The sequence below is a fragment of the Gopherus flavomarginatus genome, chromosome 6 (assembly GCF_025201925.1).
Source record: "Gopherus flavomarginatus isolate rGopFla2 chromosome 6, rGopFla2.mat.asm, whole genome shotgun sequence".
Lineage (NCBI taxonomy): Eukaryota > Metazoa > Chordata > Testudines > Testudinidae > Gopherus > Gopherus flavomarginatus.
The window spans coordinates 21637187-21648659 of NC_066622.1; the positions used below are offsets into that span (position 1 = coordinate 21637187).

Here is an 11473-nt window from a genome sequence, read left to right on the forward strand (position 1 = left end):
CCTGCAAGGCACCAAGCACCCTGAACCGTCTCTGGAGTCTAGTAAATAAGCGTGCAAGAGTCAAATGCACAGAGGAAAATCCTGACTGTTTTGCAGTCAGAGGAGGTTGGTAGTAACTACATATGCATTTCACTATGACTCCATAGCCCAGTGGGCCTTCACCACTCGACAGACACCAGAGGCAGAAATTGAAATGCCTTATGCACAAGGGGACTGCTGGTTTCTCCACTCACTTATACCAGTGTAATCCATTGGCTTCAATGGAGCTATTCCTGATTTACAACAGTTAGAGGAGAATCAGGCCCCGCAGAGTCATATGTCCCTTACAAAGCTTTCTTCAGAGATTTGTCTCTTTTACATAGAAAATATTCAAATTCACGTGGGATGGAGCGGCCATTTGTTTAACCACTTTGGAGACTGCAGATGTCACACAAAACCTAAAACATTCCTCAGTATGGAAAATGCCAGCACAATGCAAATTGCAAACCTATAGATTCCCCTGCAGGACTATTGGATCAGCTGGCCTCACTCCTCCCCTGGTTTTACTGAAGTTTCAGTCCTCATAGAGACAGAGGCCACCACAACGCACCATGCACTCCCCGTTTCTTCCTCTGTTCAAGCAGCCCCAGCTCTCTGTACTGCATTAAATGGCTCGGTATAGCCTAGTATTCCCCTCCTCCCATGTCCCCAAATTTCCCACTAGTGGTAACAATGGCTGGAGGTTCAGTGTACACAAGGTGTCTGCAGCCACCAGCCATTCAGCACTGTGTCCTTTAGACTTGCTCTGAGTGGAGTTAAATAGCACAATGGTAAAAACCCAAGCACCCACTGGAGCCTACTCCACACTAGCTCTCCCACTGTTGCTATCACCGGGGAAGCTGCAGTAGGGTTAGCTCTGAAGGGAAATGTTGGGTGGACAAAGCTCATGGGGACACAGCCAGTGAGGCACAAGCTCAGCAAAAGCTGGAGGAGAAAAATAGAGGATCAGATTCTGATGTTGGTTATACCAGGGTCAATCCAAGACCTCACTGGACAGACCAACGTAACTAAGATCAGAATCTAGCTCAGAGAGTGCGACAGATTCCCCCGCGAAACGTTTATTTAAAGATGTTTTACGAAGAGTTACGTCTGCAGTTTTGTAATTCTGGCTAATGACAAATGTGTTATCAAGTTTAATATTGGATGCATCCTCTCCCCATGACAAAGACTAAGGTCCAGATCCTGCTCTCAGTCAGACACATGCAAATCTGGAGTGGTTCCGCTGAAGTCAGTGAGTTATCCTGGCTTTACACTGATGTAACTGCAAGTAGGATTCGGCCATATAAGCCTGATTCTGCTTCCAGTGAGGATAACGGGGAATTTGCCTTTAACTTCGACAGAAACAAGTTTGATCCCTGTATCCTGTGCTAGCAAGGGGGATGGATTGTGGTCAGAGGCCTTGTCTACATGGAAACTGGAAATGAAATAACCAAATCAATGGTAATGCAGCAGGACAGACAAAAAAAGCAAATACAGTACAGCACTGTGTTAAACGTAAGCTATGAAAAAAATAAAAGGGAAAGCAGCATTTTTCTTCTGCATAGTAAAGTTTCAAAGCTGTGGTAATTCAGTGTTCAGTTGTAAAACTTTTGAAAGAACCATAACGTTTTGTTCAAAGTTAGGAACATTTCAGAGTTACGAACAACCTCTATTCCCAAGGTGTTGGTAACTTTGAGGTTCTATATATTTTAGTATAAGTCTGTGTGTCACACTCTGACTTTGAAATAAGAGGGCCCTATTTCAATATGACTTGTTATTTCAGTGCAAGCTGCTCCACACAGAGGCATATTTAAAGGTGGGAATTTTACTGATTTAGTTATTTCTCTTCCATGCAGATCAAGCCCTTTAAGGGCTTTTCTACATCCGATAAGATGATCGTTTGTCTCCCTCAGCCTCTCACAATTTTAAGACTTGATTCCGGCTCAAATGATGGTAGAATCAATATGTAACTGATTGATCAGTGCTAAAGGCACAATTTACACACTTTAGGTTTCATGTGAAATACAATCTGAAGAACCTAGCTTCACAACAATGGGAAAAGCAGTTGATTGCTCCAAGGGGATTTGTGGGACTACTTGCTCTGCAATGCTTTTTTGTAATACCAGAAACACAACTTAAAGAGCTATTAAAAAAAAACAAACCCACTCATCACACTTCTATCTGAAATTCTTTACCTACTATTGCTACAAATAACACCTAAAATCTAGGTGATAAATCTCAATTTTATCTCAACTAAGAGAAAACAGTATTTTTCAGCTTGTTTGCTTTCTCCATTTGACAGCACTCACTCTACATAGGGAAAGGGAGCTGCAAAACCACAAGAACTAAGGAAGGATATGGAGGGGCAGCTGTAATATTGGAAACTACCCTTAACTCTCATGATTTCAGATGACGCATGTGTCCCAGTGATTCATTCAATAGTCAGGAGCAATGATCATTTATACCAGCTGAGGATTTGCCCCTAAACCTTTATCTGCAAAGAAACCTCATTTTATATGAAATATGCTCATCTAGGAGGCCTCTCAAAAATGATACTTTTTCTGAATTAAGGGCACGTTCCTTGCATTGAGGGTACTTAATTTCCAACAAACTCAACAGGAGGCACTCAGCACCTCACCCACATGGATTCCAGATATGTAATTTAATTATCTCATTCCAATGCAGCTGTAGTGAGTCTGTCACTCAGCTTGATTGCCTGAACCAGCAAATGCTTTTGCTCAGGTTTAACTTTAACCCTGTAAGCAATCCTGTTCAGATCAATACTGGGACTACCCGTAGGATTAAAGTTAAGCATATGCCTAAGTATCTTCAGGATCAGGGCCCATGAAGGCATCCTCCTATTTTAAAACTACAGTAAAATCATGTAACAGACCAGATTCTCCTCTCAATTATACCAGTGCAATTCCAGTGAAATAAATATAAAATTTAGCCCTCTCTCTGTTGGATGCATAGATACTTAACAGATCCATTGCTGCATTTTTCTACTGAAATGTACCAAATATCAAAAACATACCACAGATATTAGTTTTAAAATATACATTATTAATAGAAAACTGAAGGCAGTTTTCTAGGACTGCACCGCTCATTTAGTAAACTTCTAGAAGTGAGCAAAAAACACACACACAAATCTAATACATTTTCAAATCAGATATTATTTGGCTAACAAGTTCTTCATTTTTATTTTCAATAAAAAAAGACTATTAAAGTGATGGAATAACTACTATAAAATGGAAGTTACATCTCATTTAGTCCAGAGTGGTAAAAATCTACTAAATTTCTTTCCAACAATTTTTGAATTTGAGGAAACAACTTTAAAAGCACCATTGATTAATCACTGTTATCAAAAGACATTCATCCATTGTTAAACTATGGGAATTACCTAAAAATCTCTCTTTGGAAATAGGAAGCAATTCCTTTTTCACGAAAAGAGCAGAAAGCAGGCAGTGAAACTTCTCACCATTTTAGTACAACACTGTTTATATACTAGCAAAACTAGAAAAGAATCTTCTCCCCAAGCACAAGGTATTACTGACAGCAGACATTAAAGATATTCCTTTCCATAGTGGGACAACAATTTAACTGGATTTTTTGATGCATTTCAATGGGTCTAGGGGTGACATATGACACATGTCTGAGACCTGTTCCATTCTTTCACCTTTGTTAGTCTGTATCACAGCATTAAAGACATTTTAATTCAAATACGACTGCAGATTTTAGATTGGTCTGTTCCTTGACTTCATCAAATCTACTTTACTACAGGCAACTATCTGGGGACAGATCCAAAACAAATTTTTAATGGACATTTGAATACGTGAAATTCATATATAACAACACTCATTGCACTTTACTTCCCCTTACAAACAAGATACAAAGTGAAGGTAAATGATTTCAGCTGAAAAATACATAAACGCCAAGCGTGTTCGCCAGGGAGTTTTCATTGATTCAACATAAGCAGGACTTTCTGGTAAGCTGGCATTTGCTAACTGCACATACCGTCTCTATACATCTGGCGCTCAGCACACAACGAAGTGCATAATCCTAACCGCACCTAGCTGAACAGCCGAACCAAAGGGCTCGGTTCCGATTTCAGAGCCCGCGAGTACCTTCGCTGATCTCGAGGGAGTTGCTCCGGATTTAGGGTCCCACTCTCCTTGAGGTCTGGGGAGTCTCCCCATTGATTTCAGCGAGAGTCGGATCAGCCCGTTTACGGCTGTAACCCCCAAAGCTGCCTATGGCCCCAGCGGTCTCGGAGCCGGGCACTTTGCCCCCTTTAATATGCAGATGGCTCTTGGCAACAGAGCAGCTGAAACTTGGGCAAATCCAGCCCCGCGCACACCCCTTTGCAGGGCACGGGTCCGATCGTCCCCCGGGAGGGGAGAGGGGGGCACACCCGCAGGAGTGGCAGTGCCGGGAGATCGGGCAGGCTGGGGTCTGTGCCCGTGCCACTCACCTGGGTTCAGGCTGCTTTGGAAGTAGAAAATCACCAGGAGGAAAGAGCCCAGACAAGTGGCCAGGACCATGCGCTGCACCCGGGTTTTCCTCATCCTCGCGCCGGGCAAAGCCCGCTGCGGGGGTCCCCTCGGGGCAGCGGGCGGCCAGCGAGCTGCTCTTGCTGCCGCGGCTGCAGCAGGGCATGGCCCGGCCCGGGGTGCGCTGGAACCCGAGCCCCGCCTGCCTCTGCTTAGCTGCCGCCGCTGCCTCGGGGCAAAGGGAAACCTCGCTCCCCACACACACACCGGGCTCTACTAACCCGCCCGCAGCGGGGGGGGGGGCGCGCACACACCTGGGAAAGTCCCGCTCCTTGCAAGCCCCCGCCCTGCTCCCTTCCCACCAGCCGCTTTTGGCAAAGGCCCTGCCCGCAGTCAGGGGTTTCCCAGCCCGGGAGGCGCGCTTGTCCGGCTCGGTTAGGGAGGCCGCTAGCAGCGCCTCCCCCCGCGCGCTGCATGGACCCGTCCGGCTGAGTTACAGACCCGCCAGCTCTTGCGGCTGGGTCCCGAAGTTGCAGGGCTGGGACTGGCCGCGCTCCAGCTGGAGGCTCTGCGGGGGAAGCGGCACGTGGAAGGGACAGGACCCCCCCCGGCCCACGCCCGTCACCAGCCTGACTCTGTGCAGTGATCGCCCCGGCCGGCGGGTGAATTTGGCCCCACGTGTGTTTTGTTCAGAAAGCTCCGTTTGCAGTTCTCAGTGCGGGGTCCTGGCACAGACCTCAGCTCGCTGTCCACTTCTGGAGGCGGTTCAGCGTTTCATTCAGCTCAGAAATCTCCCCCGCTTGCCGGGCTTGTCTCACTGCGTTATACAACGCCAGCAGGCCGGCCAAACGCCCCAGTGCTTGTCTATAGCATCTAGTGCAATGGGCCCCGACTCTCAGTTTGCGCCTAAAAGTGCCATTGTAACACAAGTAACAACAATCAGACAATTGAAGGCTGGTCAGTTTTACCTACTAATCACCTGGGAGTGGAAACAAGGATGTAGTTTCTGAGCTGCAAACGATGCAGAGGAAAGTCCTGATCAACCTCCAGCACCTTCCCTCCCCGCCAATTGCTACTGTCATCAAATCTAACATTACACATTTAAACCATTCCCCACCCCCATATATGGGCCTGAAATACCTGGGGGGCAAACAAAGAGCTATGAATAATTCCAGCCACTTACGAGTTTTCTAATTGCATTCCTCAACATGTGAAATACCCATAAGAAGGGACATACTGCATCAAACCAAAGGTCCCTCTAGCCCAGTATTCTGTCTTTCAATAGTGGTCAATGCCAGGTATCCCAGAGGGAATGAACAGAACAGATCCATCCCCTGTTGACCTGGCTTTCAGATTTTGTGTCTTCATATTTTCTAGTTTAAGGCTGGCCTTATGGAAATATCCTGTACAATTTAACAGAGAATGAGACCTTTTTCTGTGGAATCACTTAATCAACCTATTGCGTTCTATAGAAAAGACATAATTCTCTATTAAATTCTGTAAGTTTTTAGAAAATTTTCAATAATAATCTATTGCTTTCATCTGTATTAAATAACAGGGGAATACACAGAGAACTTTTTCCTTTCTCCTTTTCCTTAAGATTTCTGATCAAAGTAATATTACAAACATGGCTATATGCAGTGATGTTGTAGCCTTGTCAGTACCAGGATATTAGAGACAAGGTGAGTGAGGTAATATCTTTTATTGGACCAACTTCTGCTCGTGAGAGAGACAAGCTTTTGAGCTTACACAGAGCTCAAAAGCTTGTCTCTCTCACCAACAGAAGTTGGTCCAATAAAAGATATTACCTCACCCATACTGTCTCTCTAAACATAGATACCGAAATAAAATGCAGGATTTTTCTTTCCCAACAGGGGGCAAATGAGAACAAATTAAAGAATGAAAGGCTTAGAATTATAATTTGCAGTTGCCTACCTCGATGATGTGGCCATTTTTTCAGACTCCTGGCCCGAACACCTACTACACCTGGAAAAGGTCTTTGAGCGCATCAGGCAGGCAGGACTAACTGTTAAGGCCAAAAAGTGTCAAATAGGCCAAAACAGAGTGACTTACCTGGGGCACCAGGTGGGTCGAGGAACCATAAACCCCCTACAGGCCAAGGTGGATGCTATCCAAAAGTGGCCTGTCCCACGGTCCAAAAAGCAGGTCCAATCCTTCTTAGGCTTGGCTAGATACTACAGGCGATTTGTACCACACTACAGCCAAATCGCTGCCCCACTGACCGACCTGACCAAAAAGACCCAGCCAAATGCAGTTAGGTGGACTGATGAGTGTCAAAAGGCCTTTACCCAACTTAAGGCAACGCTCATGTCTGACCCTGTGCTCAGGGCCCCAGACTTTGACAAGCCATTCCTAGTAACCACAGATGCATCTGAGCGTGGTATAGGAGCAGTGCTCATGCAGGAAGCAACAGATCACAACTTCCATCCTGTCGTGTTTCTCAGTAAGAAACTGTCTGAGAGGGAAAGTCACTGGTCAGTCAGTTAAAAGGAATGCTATGCCATTGTGTACGCCCTGAAAAACTACGCCCATATGTTTGGGGACGGCGGTTCCAACTACAAACTGACCATGCTGCACTAAAGTGGCTTCATACTGCCAAGGGGAACAACAAGAAACTTCTTCGTTGGAGTTTAGCTCTCCAAGATTTTGATTTTGAAATTCAACACATCACAGGAGCTTCTAATAAAGTTGCTGATGCACTCTCCCATCAGAGTTTCCCAGAATTCAGTACTTAAAAAGTGTTCTTAAAATGTACAAGTCTGTTAGTTATATACTTAGTAGTATATGTAAAGGTGCATGTGTTGTAGTAATCTGTTTATTTTAAAGTTCTATAAGGAAATCGCCGCCAGTGAGCTTCCCCACTGTCTGCAATTTGGGGGGCGTGTCATAAACAGATAGCTAAGGGTTAATGTCTCTTTCACCTGAAGCACCTGACCAAAGGACCAATCAGAAAACCGGATTTTTTCAACTCTGGGTGGAGGGAAGTTGGTGTCTGAGTCTTTTGTCTGCCTGCCTGCTTTCTCTGAGCTTTGGAGAAGTAGTTCTGTTTTCTAATCTTCTGTTTCTAAGTGTAAGGACAAAGAGATCAGATAGTAAGTTATATGGTTTCTTTTCTTTGGTATTTGCATGAATATAAGTGCTGGAGTGCTTTGATTTGTATTCTTTTTGAATAAGGCTGTTTATTCAATATTCTTTTAGGCAATTGACCCTGTGTTGTGTCATCTTAATACAGAGAGACCATTTGTATGTATTTTTCTTTCTTTTTATATAAAGCTTTCTTTTAAGACCTGTTGGAGTTTTTCTTTACTTCAGGGAAATTGAGTCTGTACTCACCAGGGAATTCGTGGGAGGAAGAAATTAGGGGGAGATCTGTGTGTGTTGGATTTGTTAGCCTGATTTTGCATTCCCTCTGGGTGAAGAGGAAAGTACTTTTTGTTTCCAGGATTGGGAACAGAGAGGGGGAGTCACTCTGTGTAGTTTCACAGAGCTTGTGTCTGTGTATCTCTCCAGGAGCACCTGGAGGGGGGAAGGGAAAAAGGATTATTTCCCTTTGTTGTGAGACTCAAGGGATTTGGGTCTTGGGGTCCCCAGGGAAGGTTTTTCAGGGGGACCAGAGTGCCCCAAAACACTCTAATTTTTTGGGTGGTGGCAGCAAGTACCGGGTCCAAGCTGGTAACTAAGCTTGGAGGTTTTCATGCTAACCCCCATATTTTGGACGCTAAGGTCCAAATCTGGGACTAAGGTTATGACACAAGGTGAGTGAGGTAATATCTTTTATTGGACCAACTTCTGCTCGTGAGAGAGACAAGCTTTTGAGCTTACACAGAGCTCAAAAGCTTGTCTCTCTCACCAACAGAAGTTGGTCCAATAAAAGATATTACCTCACCCATACTGTCTCTCTAAACATAGATACCGAAATAAAATGCAGGATTTTTCTTTCCCAACAGGGGGCAAATGAGAACAAATTAAAGAATGAAAGGGTTAGAATTATTTATTTTTCTGTTGGAAGCATGAAAAACAGCAATTGAGCAGGTTTCAGAGTAGCAGCCGTGTTAGTCTGTATCCACAAAAAGAACAGCAGTACTTGTGGCACCTTAGAGACTAACATTTATTTCAGCATGAGCTTTCGTGAGCTACAGCCCACTTCTTCTGATGCATAGTATGGAACACACAGACAGGAGATATTTATACATACAGAGAACATGAAAAGGTGGAAGTATGCATACCAACAGGAAGAGTCTAATCAATTGAGATGAGCTATCATCAGCAGGAGGAAAAAAAACTTTTGAAGTGATAATTAAGTTGACCCATAGAAGGTGTGAGGAGAACTTAACATAGGGAAATAGATTCAATTAGTGTAATGACCCAACCATTCCCAGTCTCTGTTTAAGCCTGAGTTAATTGTATCTAATTTGCATACTAATTCAAGTTCAGCAGTCTCTCTTTGGAGTCTGTTTTTCAAATTTTTTTGTTGCAAAATTGCCACCTTCAAGTCTGTGGTTAGAGAGGTTGAAGTGTTCTTCCACTGGTTTTTGAATGTTATGATTCCTGATTATTTTGTTAGGAGTAATAATAGGCAATTTCGGTACCAGGCAAACTGGTTGAAACTATAGCAAAGAACAAAATTGTCAGACACATAGATGAACATTATTTGTTGGGGAAGAGTCAACATGGTTTTAGTAGAGGGAAATCATGCCTCACCAATCTACTAGAATTCTTTGAGGGCATCAACAAGCATGTGGACGAAGGGGATACAGTTCATATAGCATACTTAGATTTTCAGAAAGACTTTGACAAAGTCCCTCACCAAAGGCTCTTAAGCAAAGTAAGCTGTCATGGGATAAGAGGGAAGGGCCTCTCATAGATTGGTAACAGGCTAAAAGATAGGAAACAAAGGGTAGGAATAAATGGTCAGTTTTCAGAATGGAGAGAGGTAAATAGTGGTGTCCCCCAGGGGTCTGTACTGGGACCAGTCCTATTCATCATATTCATAAATGATCTGGGAGGAGGGTTGAGCATTCTTTAAAGCAACCAAGCAGCAACCTTACCTCTCCATTTCATTAAAGAGATATACTGACAAGCTCTGAATGGGAGACTTGTCCAGTCCTTGGGCTGAAGGAGGATGCAGAGTCTGTGGAATCAGGGCAAGAGAGAAAATTACTGAACAGCTGATCTTGATTTATTACCTGAAGAACACTTACCTAGGACAGACTGAAATTCTAGGTTCTAATTGAAAAGCCCCATTACACACCCTGGAGTCAGTGGGCCAAATCTTGTTCACTCTTTTCACGTGACTGCACTCATTGGGATCAATGGGATTACTCATGTGAGTAAGCAGAGCAGGATTTGGTCGATCATCAGTGTCCAAAGCTCTAATACCACCATCAATCAGCTGTCATGAGTGGTTTATTTTTAAACTCTGCTAGTTCATTTTGGGGCATTCCTTTGAAATATGTCATTGCAATATGAATGACCAGCTAGATAGACAAAGAAAGTGTTAAACACACATTTTTTCTTAAGATTATTTTCCTGCTCCCCTGCAAGAATATAAATCCTTTCTTGTGTCTCTGGTTATTAAATATTTACTATTAAAAATTAGGGTACAGCTATAACATCTGTCAAACTAATGCTGTTTTGTAAACTGATATGTGTACAAAGTGGGCCTGATTCTGCTTTCACTTATACCACCACAATTCAAGCATAACATGACTAAGTAAATGGGTTTATATTGGCACAAAACTGGAGTAAAGCAGAGCAGAATCTGGCTCCAAAGAACTGAACTAGTTGCATGGTGACTTGTGCTAGCACTTTTCAGTGGCAGTGTCAGGCAGGTGAGAGAGGCACAATGCAAATAATACCATGATTGTGACCGTGATGTGCTTTCACTGCATTCAGTGGCACTGTCTTGTCCCCAGTGAAACAGGCGTTAACCTCAGCTAATCTTAACAGCAAACCTAATAGGTTAGAGTTCTGGTATCCTGAGATCAATGCCTACCAATATTGTCTGACTGTGTCCTTGTATTCCCCCATCAGTCTGTATCCATTTTTTATCTTATCTTATACTTAGATTGCAGCTCCCTTGGGGCAGGGACCATGTCTTTGTTCATTGTTTGTACAGTGCCTAGCACAATGGGGTCCTGGTCCATGACTGGGCACTACAACAATACAAATAATCATCAGCTCTAGGAGGGGCTCAAGGATCCACTGTCCTGGCACAGGAGCTCCCGGGAAGGACTATAAACCAGCTAATTGGGGAGAGTGGCTGAGGAAAAGTTAGAGGCACCATCCCAGGCCAATAGGAATTGTTTGGGGAAGGGTTTGGGGGCTTATGTTAATGTGTTGTGATTTCTGTTTCTAAACATTCCCCCTTTAGGAAAACCCCTTGCTTACTGCACTGTTTTTGTTTCTGCAGAGTCTTTCCACCATCTTAAGGTTCCATAGGTGGGGAGAGGCTAAGGACATTTATTAATTATTAAAAGGCAGTTAGTTAGCCACTGAGTATAAAGTTACAGAACAATGAACATTTGAAGCAACCAAACCAAACTCCTCAAGATCCTTAAACTTTGCAAGGGAAAAGAGGTGGGGTTTGAAAATTCAGTCCATGCCCAACATTTTTAGCCTGAGCCCTAGTTTTAAGTACAAAGGACCAGCTTTTCAAAGCTGTTTAGGCTGTCTCATGGAATTTTCAGAAGTATCTCAGACTTTTGAAAATGCCATGAGGCACCTACTTGCATCTTGAGTAGTGATAAGCAAAGTGTGTTGGCCTCAACATTTTTTTTGCTGAAAAATTAAAATTCTGGTTAACTGAAACATTTTGTGGATTTGTGTCTAATTTGCTGTGTTGTTTTGGTAACCCCATCCCAGCCTCCACAAAACAAAAACCAAAAACCAACCCACCAAAATCACACAACCAAAAATGTTTTGCTTTAGACATTTTTGAAAGA

General features: G+C 43.6%; 1 protein-coding gene across 1 annotated transcript in view; it reads right to left on the minus strand.

Moving 5' to 3' along the window:
- CHST13 (carbohydrate sulfotransferase 13) overlaps nt 1–4688 on the minus strand; it is a 69372-nt gene extending 64684 nt beyond the window's left edge. Inside the window, exon 1 of the mRNA XM_050960573.1 lies at nt 4490–4688. Coding sequence (XP_050816530.1) covers nt 4490–4583 — 94 coding nt within the window. The 5' untranslated portion in view covers nt 4584–4688. The remainder of the gene's footprint in view (nt 1–4489) is intronic.
- Between the last annotated feature and the right edge of the window lie 6785 nt (nt 4689–11473).